Source organism: Pogoniulus pusillus, chromosome 41, assembly GCF_015220805.1.
Source record: "Pogoniulus pusillus isolate bPogPus1 chromosome 41, bPogPus1.pri, whole genome shotgun sequence".
Taxonomy (NCBI): domain Eukaryota; kingdom Metazoa; phylum Chordata; class Aves; order Piciformes; family Lybiidae; genus Pogoniulus; species Pogoniulus pusillus.
In genome coordinates, this window is record NC_087304.1 from 763,020 (window position 1) to 781,138 (window position 18,119).

General features: G+C 58.3%; 1 protein-coding gene across 4 annotated transcripts in view; it reads left to right on the top strand.

The window, feature by feature from the left end:
- The window catches only part of SPPL2B (signal peptide peptidase like 2B), a 30,831-nt gene that overhangs the window by 8,523 nt on the left and 4,189 nt on the right, over window positions 1–18,119 (top strand). For 2 of the 4 annotated variants that reach the window (XM_064175283.1, XM_064175284.1), the window contains exons 3-14: window positions 1,049–1,231; window positions 1,357–1,446; window positions 2,204–2,343; window positions 4,964–5,106; window positions 6,422–6,518; window positions 6,627–6,743; window positions 8,464–8,545; window positions 10,710–10,784; window positions 10,882–10,944; window positions 13,061–13,160; window positions 14,196–14,273; window positions 17,765–17,925. In XM_064175283.1, the coding sequence (XP_064031353.1) occupies window positions 1,049–1,231; window positions 1,357–1,446; window positions 2,204–2,343; window positions 4,964–5,106; window positions 6,422–6,518; window positions 6,627–6,743; window positions 8,464–8,545; window positions 10,710–10,784; window positions 10,882–10,944; window positions 13,061–13,160; window positions 14,196–14,273; window positions 17,765–17,925 (1,329 nt within the window). Of the gene's footprint in view, window positions 1–1,048; window positions 1,232–1,356; window positions 1,447–2,203; window positions 2,344–4,963; window positions 5,107–6,421; window positions 6,519–6,626; window positions 6,744–8,463; window positions 8,546–10,709; window positions 10,785–10,881; window positions 10,945–13,060; window positions 13,161–14,195; window positions 14,274–17,764; window positions 17,994–18,119 lie in introns of all 4 variants that reach the window. The other 2 variants (XM_064175285.1, XM_064175286.1) reach the window with 1 other exon arrangement.

The window sequence follows — 18,119 nt, forward strand, 5'->3', positions numbered from 1 at the left end:
CCGTCCTGTCCCTTGCCTGTCCCCATTTGCTCCCTCAGCTCTCCTCTTTCCACCTTCTCCTTCCTCCTCCTCCCCTGCTGTGCTCCAGCAGTGCAGCTCAGTGACTGAGGCCATGCACTGCACTCAGCTGAGCTCCCTCTGCACTTGTGCAGTGCTCTGGCACAGCTTTGCTGGCAATGGCACACGCGGGAAGCCTGTGGAGACCTTTTGCTGTCTCTGAGGCAGGACAGGTTGGGGACAGCATTTTTCTGAGTAAGCTGGGAGCTACCAACAGCCTGACTTTGGCTTCCCCCTGCAGCAGCACAGGCAGGGGCTGGATCTTGTACTGGGCTTGTGCTGGGCACTGGTGAGGCAACAGCTCGGGTGCTGGGGGCAGCTCTGGGCACCAGAGTAGGAAAGACATTGAGGGATGGGTCCAGAGAAGAGCAACAAGGCTGGGCAGGGGTCTGGAGGACAGGGCTGGCAGGAGTTCTCATGCAGAGTGTTAGAGGCTTTATCCTGGCCCTTCTCAGACCCAGCAGCTCAGCTCCCAAGAGGAGTGGAGCTGTGACCTGCCTGTGCTGGCACAGCTCACAGCAGGAAGCAGAGGTGCAGAAGGACCTGGGCAGAGATGCTCCTTAGGCTTTGCCAGGAACAATTCCTGCCAGGCTTGATTCTAGCACCTGGAAGTCTCTTTGGTGTTTTACACTGCTCCTGTGTGAAGGAGCAGAGTGGATGTCTGCAGGACATCTGTGGGGTCTGAGGAAGGCCAAAGCTAAGGCCCTGGGGCAGGCCTGCAGCATCTCTGGGTCCCAGGCAGTGTGAGAAGCAGCCTGGAGTCTAGTGCCAGGTGCCTGGGCATGGCTGCTCTCCAGCTGGCAGTCTGGTTTGGTTGCAGCAGGGAGTGAAGGCAGGCAGGGCCCTGCAGCAGAGCAGCACTGCTTCACCTTGCTCCAGCAGCCCTCGGTCCCTGCAGTGCTTGCAGGTCCCACCCCCCCTTTGGAACCTGCTCTCTGCTGCTGGTCTGTGCGTTAGATGCAGCTGTGGATCCCTTTCTGTTCTGTTGCAGTCTCTCTTGCAGCTGCAGGATCAGACAGCCTCTGTTCTGTGCTCCCCCTCCGATGTCCCTGATGGGGGCTTCAGCAACCAGATCCCCATGGTGATGAGAGGCAACTGCACCTTCTACGAGAAAGTGAGGCTGGCCCAGATCAACGGAGCCCGCGGGCTGCTGATCGTCAGCAGAGAGAGGCTGGTGAGGCTCTGGCTGCTGGCTCCCCCCCGGGGCTGTCTGCTGGCACCCCCCCGGGGCTGTCTGCGGGCACTCCCCTGGGGCTGGCAGCTGCCTTGGTCTCTTACCTGCTCTGAACTGTCTTCCAGGTCCCTCCTGGGGGTAACAGGAGTCAGTATGAAGAGATTGACATTCCTGTGGCTCTGCTCAGCTACGCTGACATGCTGGACATTGGCAAGGTGAATGGGAGCCTGAGCCACACAGGAGTGACCTCTGGAGGTCCTTCAGTCACACACAGATTGCATTGGCTTGGGAAGGACCATCAGAGGGCATCTTGTCCAGCCCTCCCAGGCAGCAGGAACACCTCCAACTAGAGCAGGCTGCCCAGGGCCAAAGCAGGTTTGGCCTTGAATGTCTCCAGGGATGGGACATCCACCACCTCCCTGGGCAGCCTGTGCCAGTCTCTCCCTCCCCTCACTGTGCACAACTCCCTCCTTATGTCCACCCTAACTCTGCTCCACTGCCAAACCACTGCCCTCAGCCTGTCCCCACAGGCCCTTCTGAGCAGTGTCTCCCCAGCTGCCTGCAGCTCCCCTGCAGGTACTGAACGGCAGCTCTGGGGTCTCCCTGCAGCATTCTCTTCCCCAGGCTGCACAGCCCCAACTCTGCCAGGCTGTGCCCACAGCAGAGGTTCTGCAGCCCTCTGAGCATCTTTGTGGCCTCCTCTGGACCCACTCCAGCAGGTCTCTGGCCTTGCTGTGCTGGGGGCTCAGAGGTGCAGTGCAGGTGAGGTCTCAGCACATCCCAGGGACAGCTTCAGAGTGAAATCCAATTGGAGCCTGGTGCTGGCAGTGGAAGTCACAAGAGCAGAGCCAGGAGGTTGCTCCTAAGTGCTTCTAACAAAGCTCAGCTCTGCGGTGGCTTAGTGCCCGCTGAGTGCCTGAACCTTCCCTGCGGCGGTTTCCCAGCAGCTCCTCATCACTTCTTCCTCCACAGAGCTTTGGCAGCTCGGTGAAAGGGGCTCTGTATGCCCCCAACGAGCCCGTGCTGGACTACAACATGGTGATCATCTTTGTCATGGCCGTGGGCACCGTTGCCATCGGAGGCTACTGGGCAGGAAGCAGAGATGTGAAAAAGTGAGTAACTGGAGTGCTGGTGCCAGCCCTGCTGTGCTGCTCACAGGCAGGCACAGCTGCTTGGCCAGAGCTCACCTGGCACCACTGCCAGGCAGAACCACACAGCTGCTGAGGTTGGAGGGGACCTTTTTGCTCCTCCAGCCTGACCTGGAGCTCACAATCTCACCCCTGCCACTGCACCACCTCCCTCAGCACCACATCCATGCAGCTTTTAAACCCCTCTGGGGATGGGGACTCCACCACTACCTCCCTGGGCAGCCTGTGCCAGTCTCTGAGACCCTTACTAGAGAGGAATTGTTCCTAGTATCCAACCTGAACCTCCCCTGGCACCACTTGAGGATGCTTCATCTTGTCCTGTCCCTTGGTGCCTGTGCAAAGAGCCCAACCTGGCTCCAGCCTCCTCTTGGGGAGCTGCAGAGAGCAATGAGCTCTGTCCTCAGCCTCCTCCAGGCTAAGCTCCCCCAGCTGCTCCTCACAGGACCTGAGTGCTGTGCTCTAGAAGCAGGATGGGAAGAGGCTGCTGTGACCTCTGAAAGGCCCTGAGCACTGCCCTGTGTGAGGGGGTGAAGGTGTCCTCGGCTCGTGGACTGTTCTCACTAGTGAGGCTTGTCAGAATCTGAGCAGGTGAGAAGCTCAGAAGGAAAATTGGGTAGGAAAAGGCTTCTCTGGGGGTCCTGTAGAAGCTCAGCCCAGCCCAGTCTGGCAGAGATGGTTGGTGGCTGGTCCGGTGCGAAGCACAGTGCTGAGCTGGCTGACAGCTGTGGTGGCTGCTGGGAGCCTCTTAGTCACATCTGTGGTCCCTGTTTGGCAGGAGGTGGAGTTGCTGGGGCTGAGGCTCCACATTCCCACAGCTCCCACAGCTCCCGTGGCTCTGTGCCACGCTGCCACAGCTCCTGCAGCTCTCTGCCACGCTCCCACGGCTCCTGCAGCTCTGCACCGCTCTGCCACGCTCCTGTGGCTCTGCCATGCTCCTGTGCCACTCCTCCTCACTCCCACACCTGTGCCACGCTCCTGTGCCACTCCTCCTCGCTCCCACACCTGTGCCACGCTCCTGTGCCACTCCTCCTCGCTCCCACACCTGTGCCATGCTCCTGTGCCACTCCTCGCTCCCACACCTGTGCCACGCTCCTGTGCCACTCCTCCTCGCTCCCACACCTGTGCCACGCTCCTGTGCCACTCCTCCTCGCTCCCACACCTGTGCCACGCTCCTGTGCCACTCCTCCTCGCTCCCACACCTGTGCCATGCTCCTGTGCCACTCCTCGCTCCCACACCTGTGCCACGCTCCTGTGCCACTCCTCCTCGCTCCCACACCTGTGCCATGCTCCTGTGCCACTCCTCCTCGCTCCCACACCTGTGCCATGCTCCTGTGCCACTCCTCGCTCCCACACTTCTGCCATGCTCCTGTGCCACTCCTCCTCGCTCCCACACCTGTGCCATGCTCCTGTGCCACTCCTCGCTCCCACACCTGTGCCACGCTCCTGTGCCACTCCTCCTCGCTCCCACACTTCTGCCATGCTCCTGTGCCACTCCTCCTTGCTCCTGCGCCTCTGCCATGCTCCTGTGCCACTCCTCCTCGCTCCCACACCTGTGCCATGCTCCTGTGCCACTCCTCGCTCCCACACCTGTGCCACGCTCCTGTGCCACTCCTCCTCGCTCCCACACTTCTGCCATGCTCCTGTGCCACTCCTCCTTGCTCCTGCGCCTCTGCCATGCTCCTGTGCCACTCCTCCTCGCTCCCACACCTCTGCCATGCTCCTGTGCCACTCCTCCTCGCTCCTGCGCCTCTGCCTCGCTGTGCCTGTGCCGTGCTGAATTTTCCCCTGGCACACACAGCCTGGCCTGAGGCTTCCCTCTGCAGCCAGCAGCTTACCCTGTGGCACCTCCAGTGCTCTCCTGAGTTCTTAGGGAGTGGAAGAGAATCTTCTTCATGACCGCAGCAGCTGCTGGGCTGTGCTCTGTGTCCTGTGGTGCTCCTGCAGCCACAGCGGGTGGAGAGCAGCTCAGTCCTAGAACACCATGGAAGGGACCTCCAGAGACCAGGTCCAACCTCCCTGCCAGAGCAGGAGCACCCAGGAACACATCCAGGCAGGTTTTGGAACCTCTCCAGAGCAGGAGGCTCCACAGCCTCCCTGGGCAGCCTGCTGCAGGCCTCCAGCACCCTCTCACCAAAGAAGCTTCTCCTCACGTTGAGATGGACCCTCCTGGGTTCCAGCTTGTGCCCCTTCTTCCTTGTCCTGTCACTGGGCACCACCAAACAGAGCCTGGCACCTTCTTCTTGCCCCCCACCCCTCAGAGATTTATAATCATTGCTCACAGCCCTCTGAGCCTTCTCCTCTCCAGCCCAAGCAGCCCCAGGGCTCACGGCAGAGCTGTTCCAGCGCCCCAGGCCCCCTCGCAGCCTCCGCTGGGCTCTCGCCAGCTCTTCCCTGTCTGTCTTGTACTGGGGGTCCAGAACTGGACACAGTTCCAGGCGTGGCCTCAGCAGGGCAGAGCAGAGGGGAAGGAGAAGCCTCTCAGCCCTGCTGGCCACTGCTGCCGTTTCTGCTGTGTGCTGTTTTCCAAGGCCAGGGAGCTGCCTGTGCCCGCTGAGGTGACCGAGTGTGGCCTTGCCCCCTGCAGGCGCTACATGAAGCACAAGCGCGACGATGGGGCCGAGAAGCAGGACGATGAGACCGTGGATGTGACCCCCATCATGATCTGTGTCTTCGTGGTGATGTGCTGCTCCATGCTGGTCCTCCTCTATTTCTTCTATGACCACTTAGGTACTCTTGGGGTTGATGTTGGTGCTGCTGCAGCTTCCCCGTCACAAGGAGGCATTTAAGGAATGCTCTCAGTGTGGAGTTAAGCAGGACTTGGCCTGTGCCATGGCTCCTGGTGCCACTGCGATGGAAGCCACACTCAGTGGTTCTCTGCCCCTGCTGTGAGGGAGGTTGCTTGGCTGAGGTGATCATTTTGCTGCTTTCTAACATGAAAACCTGCGAAGTAGATCTGGACTTGATGTCCTCTGCCCTGCAATGGCAAAGATGGTCTCAGACCTCTGCCTGCATTTCTCTTATTGCAGTTTGTGACTCTCATGCAGCACCTGGGTGAAAGGGACCCTCCAAGGGCATCTCGGCCAACCCCCTGCAGCCACCAGGGACACCTCCAGCCAGAGCAGGCTGCACAGGGACACAGCAAGGCTGACCTTGAATGTCTCCAGGGGTGGCCTCAACCACCTCCCAGGGCAGCCTGTGCCAGTCTCTCCCCACCCTCACTGTGCACAGCTCCCTCCTGGTATCCAACCTAACTCTGCCCTGCTCCACTGCCAAACCACTGCCCTCAGCCTATCCCCACAGACCCTTCTGAGCAGTCCCTCCCCAGCTGCCTGCAGGTCCCCTGCACGTATTGAACCACAGCTCTGAGGTCTCACTGGAGCCTTCTCCAGGCTGCACAGCCCCAACCCTCCCAGTCTGTCCCTATAGGAGAGGTTCTGCAGCCCTCTGAGCATCTCTGTGGCCTCCTCTGGACCCTCTCCAGCAGGTCCATGCCCTTGTTGTGTTGTGGTCCCACAGCTGGACCCAGCCCTGCAGGTGAGGTCTCCCCTGAGCAGAGGGGCAGGGTCCCTTCTCGCCAGCTCTGCCCACACTGCTTTGGGTGCAGCCCAGGCTGATCCATCAGCCATTTTTCTATCTTCATAAAGTGAAGTTTCTGCTGCTCACTTAGCAAAGTGATTGGCAAAACCCAGCAGAGTCTGGTGGCCTGGAGCTGTCCTCCTGGCATTGCTGAGGCAGCTGTGCCCCACCTGTGCCCAGTACAGAGTGGTTTGAGGAGTTCCTTTCTAACACTCACCCTCCTCCTAATGAGGGCTTAAGCACTTCACCATTAATTGCTTTTCAGGCTTAGGAGTTAATGTCTGGCACAGAGGGGCTGGGGTTAGATACTCACAGAGCAGAAGCCTCAGCAATCGTTTGAGGAGTCTGGGGTTTGCTCTGAGAGCTGAGCCTCACTGCTCACTCAGGAGCTGTGATTGGTCTCCACTCAGCTGAGACATGCAAGAAGCCTCTCACATCCTCCTCTGGCTGCCTTCTCCTCCCTCAGTGTATGTTATCATCGGGATATTCTGCCTGGCTGCCTCCATTGGGCTCTACAGTTGTCTGTCTCCCTTCGTGAGAAGATTCCCCTTGGGGAAGTGCAGGTATGGGACAGCTTCCCCACTCTGAGCAGGCACTTCGGGAGGCTGGGGGGGTGTGGGGCTGATCCCTACTGGAGGAGGAGAGGGTGACTGTGGTGTGTTGGTCCCCAGGGTCCCAGACAACAACCTGCCTTACTTCCACAAGCGCCCGCAGGTCCGCATGCTGCTGCTGGCAGCCTTCTGTGTCGCCGTCAGCGCCGTCTGGGGAGTCTTCAGGAACGAGGACCAGTAAGTGTGGCCTGCAGGTGCTGTGCCAGGAGCTGTAATTGCCTTGTAACCCAGCACCTGGCAGCCAGAGATGCCTAACTTAGCCAGAAGGTAGCAGTGACAGGGAAGGACTTAGAGGCTTGGGTAGATGTTCTTGGTTGTGCCTTCTGCAAGGGCAAGGAAGATGAGGAAGGGGCTGGGGAGGAGCAGCTGGGGGAGCTGGGAGGGGTTGGTGTAGAGAAGAGAAGGCTGATGGAGACCTCATTGCTCTCTACAGCTTCCTGAGAAGAGGCTGGGCTTGGGCTCTGCTGCTTGGGACCAGGGGACAGCGGCAGAGGAAATGTGCTGGAATTGTGCCAGGGCAGGGTCAGGTTGGAGAGAAGAAAAATGTCTGCTGCCAGCGTGGTCAGACACTGGCAGAGGCTGCCCAGGGAGGTGGTGGAGTGCCCATGTTTGGAGGTGTTCCAGAAGGGTGTGGCCGTGGTTTGGTGCCCATGGTGGGGCTGGGTTGCTGCTTGGGATCGATCTCAGAGGGCTGCTGCAGCCCCACCAGCTCTGTGACGCTGCTGCCGCCTTTCTCTCGCTGGTTACAGAGAGCTGCCTCTTGTCGGGCTTGGGAAGCACTGAATTAACCCTTCCCAGGCTGTCCAGGGCAGTGGTGGAGTCTGGCCCTGGAGGGATTTACAGTCCATGGAGATGTGGTGCTGAGGACCAGGGTTTAGTGGTGTGGGCTTGAGCTGAAAGGTCTTTGCCAAGCTGAGCAGTTCTCTGGTTCTCATTCCTCAAAGTCCCAATCTCTGTTCTGATTTGCCATGGAGCTTCCCTTGCAGCCTGTTCAGTGTTTAACCACCCTCACAGCAATGAAGCTCTTCCTAATGTCCAGTCCACCTCACTCTGCTCCTTCAGCCTGTGCTGCTTCAGTTTTCCTGTTGGATGAGTCCCAAGGGACAGGATCCATCCAAAGGGACCTGGACAAGCTGGGGAAGTGACCCAGATGAACCCCATGAGGTGGTACTTGGGTGTGATGTTCTGCACCTGCTGCAGCAGGGCCAGAGGAGGCCACAGCAGTGCTGGCAGGGCTGGCAGGGCTCTGCTGTGAGGCCAGGCTGAGAGCTGGGCTTGGGCAGCCTGCAGGAGAGAAGGCTCCAGGGAGCCCTTCTGTGGCCTTGCAGTGCTCCAAGGGCTGAGCAGAAAGCTGGGCACAGACTTTAGAGCAAGACCTGTTGGGACAGGACAAGGCGGGGATGGGTTGGAGCCAGAAGGAGGAGATTCAGAGTGGAGAGAAGAGAGAAATGTTTGGCACTGAGGGTGGTGAGAGCCTGTGCCAGGCTGCCCAGAGAGCTGGGAGCTGCCCCATGGCTGGCACAACTGCAGGTCAGGCTGTCTGGGGCTCTGAGCAGCCTGCTCCGGTTGCAGCTGTCCCTGCTGGCTGCTAGATGACCTTGGAAGGTCTCTTCCAAGCTATTCTCTGATAATCTTAGTGGAGCTTGGCAGGGGCAAGCCTCACTGGGGCCTGGCTGGACAGGGCCTTACTGCTCCCCACTGCTCTTCCCTTGCTGCCAAGCAGCTGCTCCACTGCGAAGGCTCCCAGGCTGAGCAGGCTCAGGCCCTGTGGACAGCAGTGGTGATTTCAAGCAAGCAGTTTGTGATGGGAGTTTTCTGCCCCAAAGAGGTGCTCAGTGCCAAGGCCTGCTCTGGTTCTCCTGTCTGCTGCAGCAGTGTTGCTCTCCTCTCCCTCCAGGTGGGCCTGGGTGCTGCAGGACGCTCTGGGGATCGCTTTCTGTCTCTACATGCTGAAAACCATTCGCCTGCCTACCTTCAAGGTATGAAAGACAAACAGATGGGACCAGGAGGGTGCCTGGCTCTGGCTGGGGAGACACAGGAGAGTTCCTCCCCGTGGAGCACCTGCCTTGGAAATTCACTTCCACTCACTTGTAGCTCTGCAGAGTGATGTGGTTAGTGCAAAGGAGAGCAGCAAGTGGAGTGTGCTGGTGACACCTGCTGCTATGTGGTGCCTTGAAGATCTGTGCCACTAACTCATAGCCCAGACACCAACTTCTCCAGAGGAGGCCTCAAAAGTGATCAGGGAGTTGGAACACCTCTGCTATGAGGCCAGGCTGAGGGTGCTGGTGGTGTTCAACCTGGGGAAGAGAAGGCTCCAGGGAGACCTAATAGCTGCCTGCCAGTGCCTGAAGGGGCTGCAAGCAGGCTGCAGAGGGACTGTTCCCGAAGGTCTGCAGGGACAGGCCCAGGGCAGTGGCTGCAAACTAGAGCAGAGCAGACTGAGATTGGCTGTGAGGAGCAAGTTCTGCACCAGGAGGCTGCTGCAGCACTGCTGCAGGTTGCCCAGGGAGGTGTTTGAGGCCCCACCCCTGGAGTGAGGCCCAAAGTGAGGCTGGACAGGGCTGTGGGCAGCCTGCCCTAGCTGAGGACATCCCTGCTGAGTGCAGGGGTTGGACTTTGGAGCTCCCTTCCAATCTGTGGTTCTATGATTCTGGAGGGTCTGGGGTGCTCTTGGCTTGGTTTGGAGTCTGGCACACAACTGCTGCTGTTCTGCTCTCTTAAATCTCCCAGAGCTTGCTCAGCATCCCAAGCTCCCAGTCAGTGTCCTTTAGTTGTCCCTGAGGCAACTGTTTTGAGTTAACTTCACCTAGAAAGTGACTTCCCTGCAGAGCTCAGGCACAGGCCTGTGGCTGCTGTCAGGCAGAAGCCTCCAGAGGAACTGTGGAGCTTTGGCTGTGTCCTGACTAACTGAGCTGGCACCGAGTGAGGTTTTTACATGGTAAGGAGTGTTAGGCACCAGCATCTCTCTGCTGGTTTGAAGCCAGCTGGGATGTTTTGGTGAGCAGAATGGCATTACAGGCTGTGAAAAGGAAGCAGTAGTGGTTTGCTTCACTCACAGGCTTGCTGAGAGGTGTGAGAGCAAGAATGTAAATAGAGATAAGACAATTGCCTTATCTCTACTGTTGTTCTCTGTCTGGGCTTTGGGCTGCATCTCCCTCTGACCTAACCTGCCGTCTGTGTGACTAAATCCACCTGCTTCCTTCCCCCCCAGCCAACCCTCCGATCTTCCTTGGGCATAAGGCAAGATCTGGGGTAAGGGAGAGGGGTGGGAGAGAGGTGGAAGGGTGTTTGGGAGCCCCTCCTGGGGACTCAGGTTTCTGGAGGTGAGTTGTGTTTCTGGATTGCCTTTTACCTTGTCTGTGTCTGCTGTAAATCTCTGCCCCTCTCTGGTGCTAAGCTGCATTCAGTTTCCAGAGCCCCCGAGTCTGCTCCGGGTGATTTACAAAGTGGGGGGGGCAGGGAACACCCAAACCATCACAGTCTCCTCTTGTGCCTCGGGACTGCTTGCTCCTAGGAGGAGCAGGCCAGACCCAGTTCCTCCACCTGCAATGTTTCAGAGCAAGGACAAACATTTTGGTGCCTTCTCTCCTTCTTAGCTGATGTTGAAGTGCTGGAAGGTGTTGAGAGCAGGGCAGCAAGGCTGGGGAGGGGCCTGGAGCACAGCCCTGTGAGGAGAGGCTGAGGGAGCTGGGGGAGTGCAGCCTGCAGAAGAGGAGGCTCAGGGCAGAGCTCATTGCTGCCTGCAGCTGCCTGCAGGGAGGCTGTAGCCAGGTGGGGTTGGGCTCTGCTGCCAGGCAGCGACGGACAGAAGGGGACCCAGGCTGAAGCTGTGCCAGGGCAGGTTGAGGCTGGATGTGAGGAGGAAGTTGTTGGCAGAGAGAGTGATTGGCACTGGAATGGGCTGCCCAGAGAGGTGGTGGAATGCCCATGGCTGGAGAGGCTCAAGCAAAGCCTGGCTGGGGCACTTAGTGCCGTGGTCTGGTGATTGGGCCGGGCTGGGGGCTAGGCTGGGCTGGAGCAGCTTGGAGCTCTCCCAGCCTGGCTGGTTCTGTGGCTGTGACAGCCCAGGGCTGCTGATGGGTTAATTCTCTGCTGGCTGCTGATGGCAGCTCTGAGTGCCCATTGTCTGCTCTCTTCCCTCAGGGCTGCACCTTGCTCCTCCTGGTCCTCTTCGTCTATGATGTGTTCTTTGTTTTCATCACACCTTTTCTAACCAAGGTAAGTCTGGGCCCTGCTGCTCACCCCCTGTGACTCTTTTTCTCCCAGAGCTGCTGACTGAGTTCTCTCCCTGGTTTGTCTTTTTTTCCTCCTTTAGACTGGGGAGAGCATAATGGTGGAGGTGGCTGCAGGCCCATCTGATTCTGCCACTCACGAGAAGGTAAAGTGAGGCACCTGGAGCCTGGCACTGCCTGCCAGCTGCTGCCCTCTCAGCTGCCCTGCAGTTGAAAGACTACAAAACTGAAATGGAAATGCCCATCTGGAGAGAAGTTAATGCACAGAAGGGATTGGGTTGGGAGAGATCTTATCCAGCCCCAACCCCTGCCATGGGCAGGGACAGCTCCTCCAGCCCAGGGTGCCCAGGCCTCAGCCAGCCTGGCCTTGAACAGCTCCAGGCAGGAGGCAGCCACAGCCTCCCTGGGCAGCCTGTGCCAGGCTCTCCCCACTCTCACTGCCAACAACTTCTTTCTCCTCCCCACTCTCACTCTCCCCACTCCCAGTTCAAAGCCATTGGCCCTCGGCCTGGCACTCCCAGCCCTTGTCCAAAGTTCCTCCCCAGCTCTCCTGCAGCCCCTTCAGGCACTGCAGGGCTGCTCTGAGGTCTCCCTGAAGCCTCCTACTCTCCAGGCTGCACAGCCCCAACTCTCCCAGCCTGTCCCCACAGCAGAGCTTCTCCAGCCTCTGAGCATCTCTGTGGCCTCCTCTGGAGCCTCTCCAGCAGCTCCAGGTCCTTGTGCTGGGATCCCAGAGCTGGAGGCAGTGCTGCAGGTGAGGGCTGAGCAGAGCAGAGGGGCAGAATCCCCTCCCTGTGCTGCTGCTCTCCCTGCTCTGGCTGCAGCTCAGCACTCAGCTGCCTCTGGGCTGTGACCAGTGCTGGCTCCTGGGCACTCTGGCACCAGCTGACACCCCCAAGGCCTTCTCCTCAGGGCTGCTCTCAGCCACTCCTCACCCAGCCTGGCCTGGGATTGCCCTGACCCAGCTGCAGTACCTCACACATGGCCTGGTTGAGAGTCAGCACTTCTCAGCTCTCTGGAGATCTGCTGCAAGCTCAAGGGCAGACTTTTAGGGCTTTGTTGTGACAGCTCTGGGCTTGCTTTATCTTGTTGCCAAAGGGTTCCAGTGGCAGGGAGCTGTTAGCTCAGCTTCACAAACACCTGTGACCAGGTTTGGAAACAGAGCTTAGTGCTGATGAAGCACAGGAGATAAACCTGAGGTGTGCAGTCTGTGCCTCTGCCCTCCTTCCCTCTTCAGGGGGTTGCTTTGTGACAAGGCAAAGGAGGGGGACACAAGTGGCAAGCAGAGAAGAAGAGATTTGGGTGTGCAGTGGTTCTGTGTGCCCAGAGCTGTGCAGGTGACCTGCCTGAGGGAGGAGGGGCAGGGGATGGAGGTGACAGAGTGCAGAGCAAGTAAGAAATGAGGCTGCAGGGAAACTGCTGTGGTTCATTTCAGGGTGTTTGGTTCCTTCACAGGGGAAACAGTACAGGATGATCTGTGAGGAGACTGAGCCATAGCTTCACAGAGAGGGTGGGGCTAGAAGGGACCTCAGAGGTGATCCTGGCCTGGATCAGCACTGGTTTGGGCAGCAGGAGCAGGGCAGGGATGGTGCCCCTGTAATGGGCACTGCTGAGGCCACAGCTTGGGTGCTGGGTCAGTTCTGGGTGGCACAGGGTAAGAAAGCTACTGAGGAGCTGGAGGGGTCCAGAGGAGAGCAGTGAGGCTGGGGTTGGGAGGGCATCATATGAGGAGAGGCTGAGGGAGCTGGGGGTGAGCAGTGTGGAGAAGAGGCTGAGGGAGACCTCATTGTTCTCTGCAGCTGCCTGAGAGGAGGCTGCAGGCAGGTGGGGGTTGGGCTCTGCTGCCTGGGACCAGGAGACAGGAGGAGAGGAAATGTCCTGGAATTGTGCCAGGGCAGGGTTAGGTTGGAGAGGAGGAAAAATGTCTTTGGTGCCAGAGTGGTCAGGGCTGGGCAGAGGCTGCCCAGGGAGGTCGTGGAGTGCCCCTGGCTGGAGGTGCTGCAGAGCCCTGTGGCCATGGCAGGTGGGGCCATGGTTTGGTGCCCATGGAGGGGCTGGGCTGGGGTTGGACTCTGGTCCTGGGGAGGGCTTCTCCAATCCAAACGAGCTGTGATCCCCTGGCCCTCATGGTTCAGTTGTTGTACTCACAGGGCTAAAAGCTGCACTGGCTGAAGCCTGCAGTGTCAGCAGAGCCAGGACAAGCTCTGGGGCTGGCCTGTGCACAAAGCAGCTTCTCATGGTGCCTGTCTCTGTCGTTGCCAGCTCCCGATGGTGCTGAAGGTGCCGCGGCTGAACTCCTCGCCCCTGGCTCTCTGTGACAGGCCCTTCTCTCTCCTGGGATTTGGAGACATTTTAGTTCCAGGTATCTCTTGTCCAGCCTGCTGAGAGTTTGGCTTGTTAGAGCTGCCAGTGGCTTGCACCTCTTGGACTTCTTCAAGGGAGAAGTTGAAGTGCTGCAAACCTCTCAGATGTGGAAGTTTGTCTTTTCTGGTCTCTTTTCCCTCCCTTCCCACAAGAAGCTGAATGCACTTTCCCCTGGGGGGCAGTTTGCAGGCAGTGGTGTCAGGAAGTGTAGAGGAAGCTCAGGAGCTGATTTAGCAGCACAAAACCTCTTTCCTAGAGGCAGTTTTCTCTCCACTTGCACATGATCTGAGGACACATCTGACCACTCAGAGCTCCACTGCACCACAGCCCAGAGTCCCAGCGTGCTTGGAGGGCACCTTGGAGCTCAGCCAGTCCACCCCCCTGCTCCAGCAGGGCACCCACAGCAGCTTGCCCAGGAGCACAATGCCATGGGGGGTTGGAAGCTCTGCAGAGACTCCACAACCAGTCTGGGCAGCCTGCTGCAGGCCTCCAGCACCCTCACACCAAAGCACATTCTTCTCCTGCTCAGATAGATCCTCCTGGGTGCCTCTGTGGTTCTCTCCACTCTTCCTGCCACAGCTTCTCCCAGATCTGACTGCAGAAGCCTGCCTGGCACCACTGCAGGTGAAAGCCAGTAGGGATCTGCTGGACCTCAGCTTCCTGGGAAGCCTTTTGTCCTGCTGTCTGTGGAAGTATGAGCCATGGCCCCCCAGCTCTGTGCCCTTCTGCCCTGTCAGAGCCATCAGTTGGTAACCAGAGCTTGGTACTGCCTTCCCAAGGAGCTGCAAGGCCTGAACTCACACAGGGGTTGGACAGCTCACTGTTGGGCTGGGATGAACCTTTGGGATCCAGGAACATTGCTAGAAGGGAATTCCATCCCTGGAGTGCTTCTGTGGTGCTGGGCTTGTGGCACACAGCTGATTTGTAAGCTGCCAAGGAGCAAACCTTTCATGTTGCTGCTTAACTTGCTGGGTTTGTGTCCTGATGTGCAAATGGGTTGTAAACCTGTAGTAATTGTCCTTTCCTTTCCTAGGCTTGTTGGTAGCCTACTGCCACAGGTTTGACATTCAGGTGCAGTCATCCAGAGTCTATTTTGTAGCCTGCACAATAGGTAAGTGTGGCAGAGACACCTCCAGCAGCTGCTCCCTCTGAGTGCTGTCTCCAGCTCTGGGGCTCCCAACACAACCAGGACAGGGACTTGCTGGAGAGGGTCCAGAGGAGGCCACAAAGATGCTCAGAGGGCTGCAGAACCTCCCCTATAGGGACAGGCTGGGAGAGCTGGGACTGGGCAGCCTGGAGAGGAGGAGAAGGCTCCAGGGAGACCACAGAGCTGCAGTTCAGTATCTGCAGGGCACCTGCAGGCAGCTGGGGAGGGACTGCTCAGGAGGGCCTGTGGGGACAGGCTGAGGGCAGTGGTTTGGCAGTGGAGCAGAGCAGAGTTAGGTTGGGCATCAGGAGGGAGTTGTGCACAGTGAGGGTGGGGAGAGACTGGCACAGGCTGCCCTGGGAGGTGGTTGTGGCCACCCCTGGAGACATTCCAGGTCAGACTGCTCTGGCTGGAGGTGTCCCTGAGACTGCCAGGGAGTTGGGCAGGCTGCTTCTGAGGGACCCTTCCAGCCAAAGAAAAAGAAAGGGGGGAAAAGAAAAGAAAAGAGAGGAGGGAACAGGGAAAGGAAAGCATCAGAAAGCCCAGCTGCAGGTGTCCCCTCTGCAGCACCCCAGCATGCAGCACCCCAGCCTTGGCTCCAGGCACTGAGTGCAGCTTAGCAGGTTCCTGTTGGCTTGCTGTGAAGCACTGCTGCTAGCAGAGCCCTCTGCTGCTTGCAGCTAAAGCCTTGACAGCTTTTCAGGAGCAAATTATTTAGCAGTGCATTTGGAACAAAGAGCTGGGCTGGGGCTGGAGACTCCTGCAGGGGCTGAGAGGCTCTTCTTAATCCCATGTGCCAAATACTGAGTCAATTCCTCTCATGTCTGCCCTGGAGCCTTCAGAGCACACTTACACAGCCAGCAAAAGCTGTGTGGATGAGGAGGCAGCAGGGAGCTGTTGGCAGGGCTGTGTTAGCAGGGTGAGGGAAGGGATCCTCCTCCCCCTCAGGGTGCCACTGAACCAGGATCTCTGCTGTGAAAGAGAGATTGGCACATCCAGTGGAGGCCATCAGGCTGCCTGAGGGCTTGCAAAAGAGGGGAAGGCAAAGAGGAGGTTCTGCTGCCATCACAGCTGCCTGGTGAGGCTGCAGAGAAGAGAGACTCCTTACAGGGATGAGAGGTGAGGCACAGCTGAGTACAAAGAACTCCACTGACAGCTGTGTGCCCTGGGAAGAACACTCAGCATTGGGAAAGGTTATCCTGGATTCTAACCATGCCATAGGCTTGGAGATCCTAGAGTCCAACCCAACCAGCACTGCCAGGGACCACCAAACTGTGGCCCTCAGCACCACATCTCCACTGCTTGGAACCCCTTCAGGGATGGGGACTCCACCACTGCCCTGGGCAGCTGGGCCAGGCCTTGACAGCCCTTTGGGGGAATAAATTGTTCCCCATGGCCAGCCTCAACCTGAGGCAGTTTCCTTTTGTTCCATTGCTTGTTCCTTGAGAGGTGAGCCCTGCCCCCACCTGACTGCAGCCTCCTCTCAGGGAGCTGCAGAGAGCAATGAGGTCTCCCTCAGCCTCTTCTCCAGGCTGAACACCCCCAGCTCCCTCAGCTGCTCCTCACTAGAGTTGTGCTCCAGATCCTTTCCCAGCTTCATTGCTCTTTGAAGTTGCTTCAGCACCTTTAGTGTCCTCCTTCATCTGGTTCCTGGGCAAAAACCAGTTTGGTTTAGCCTCCTTGTTGTGAAAATGTGATTTGGAGTAGTCACAGCAGGAGGTCCCAACTGCTCCTGTCCTGGTTAGTTGCTGCCGACCCTCTGCAGAAGCTGTTCAGTAGGAAGTGACAGCAAATGGTCACCTGGAGCTGGCCTTGTGTCACTGCAGTGGTGGAACAGGCAAAGCCAAGGCAAACAGGAAGCACCTGTCAGAGTGGTCAGAGCAACTCTGTGTCTGTGGAGATCATGGACATGTCCCCTGGCACCATTTCATGTCCTCATTTTCCCTTTCCCAGACCACTGGATCTTGGGAAGGAGCTCTTCAGCCTGAGGGTGCTGAGGCTGGCACAGGCTGCCCAGGGAGGCTGTGGCTGCCTCTTCCCTGGAGGTGTTGAAGGCCAGACTGGATGAGGCCTGCAGCAGCTGAGTCTGGCTGAGAGGTGTCCCTGCCAGGACAGGCAGGGGGTTGGAGGAGGTGGCAGGAGATGAGCTGTGAGGCCCTTCCAGCCTGAGCCATTCAGTGAGTTGCTCAGCATGGACACTGATCACTGCTTCCACAGCTCCTTCCTGCCACTGGAAGCTTGGAATCAGAGTTTGGCTTGGAAGAGACCTTCAAGATCATCCAGATCCAACCCCTGCCACGGGCAGGGACAGCTCCTTCAGCCCAGGGTGCTGAGGGCCTCATCCAGCCTGGCCTTGAACACCTCCAGGCAGGAGGCAGCCACAGCCTCCCTGGGCAGCCTGTGCCAGGCTCTCCCCAGCCTCTTTGTCAACAATTCCTTCCTCACCTCCAGTCTCTCCTCCTCAAGCTTCAGTCCATCCCCTCTGGTGCTTTCCAACAACCCTTGAGCAAGGTCTGTAGCAGGCTGTAATATCTCTGCTAAGTTAAACATAGAATGGTTTGGGTTGAAAGGGACCTCCAAAGCTCATCCAGTCCAATTCCCCTGCCAGAGCAGCATCACCCAGGGCAGGGCACACAGGAACACATTCAGGCAGGTTCTGAATCCCTCCAGAAAAGGAGACTCCACAACCCCCTGGGCAGTCTGTTGCAGTATTCCAGCACCACTCTCGTGGTTAGAGTCATAGAATGGTTTAGGTTCGAAGGGACCTCAAAGTTCAGCCAGTTCCAACCCCTTGCCATAGGCAGGGACCCCTCCCACTGGAACAGGTGGCTCAAGGCCTCATCCAGCCTGGTCCTGAACACCTCCAGGGAGGCTGTGGAGCACAGCAGCACAGAATCTGATCAAAGATTACATTCTGTGCCTCTGTGCTCCACATCCTCCCTGGGCAACCTGTGCCAGTGTCTCACCACCCTCAGTCCTTCCCAATATCCAGTTTCAATCTGCCCTCTGCCAGTTCAAACTCATTCCTCCTCCTCCTGCCATTCCCAGACCTTCTCAATAGTCCCTCCCCAGCCCTCCTGCAGCCCCCTGCAGACCCTGCAAGGCCACTCCAGGGTCTCCTCCAAGCCTTCTCTTCTCCAGGCTGCACAGCCCCAACTCTCTCAGCCTGTGCTCAGAGCTGCTGCAGCCCTCTCAGCATCTTGGTGGCCTCCTCTGGGCTGGCTCCAACACTTCCATGTGCTGCTTGTGCTGGGGGCTCCAGAGCTGCCCCCAGGACTGCAGGTGGGGTGTGAGGAGAGCAGAGTGGGAAGCAGGCTAAAGCACTCTCCCAGGTGTGCATTGGGATTGTAGCCTGGAGCAGTTCTGGAGATGCTTTGTGCTGCTGCCCCCAGCCCTGGCAGGATGCCCCTGGGGCTGCCTCTGACCCGCTGCTGTCTGCTCTGCTTCCCCTGCAGGCTACGGCGTCGGCCTGCTCGTGACCTTTGTTGCCTTGGCACTGATGCAGATGGGGCAGCCTGCCCTGCTCTACCTGGTGCCCTGCACCCTCCTCACCAGCTTCGCTGTGGCAGTCTGGAGGAAGGAGCTGGGCATGTTCTGGACGGGCAGCGGCTTTGCGGTGAATACCACTTTGCTCTGAGTGTCTGCAGGAAGTACTAATGTTAGCAAACCCTAACTAGCATCACAGTTGAGTAACAGTCTTGCAGTCTTCTCAACCCAACCCCAAGAGTCCTCCTTTGCTTGGTTGTTTGCCTTTCTTAACTGATTTTTCTTGCCTCAGCAAAGTTTTTCCTCCTTTAGGACGTTTATGGC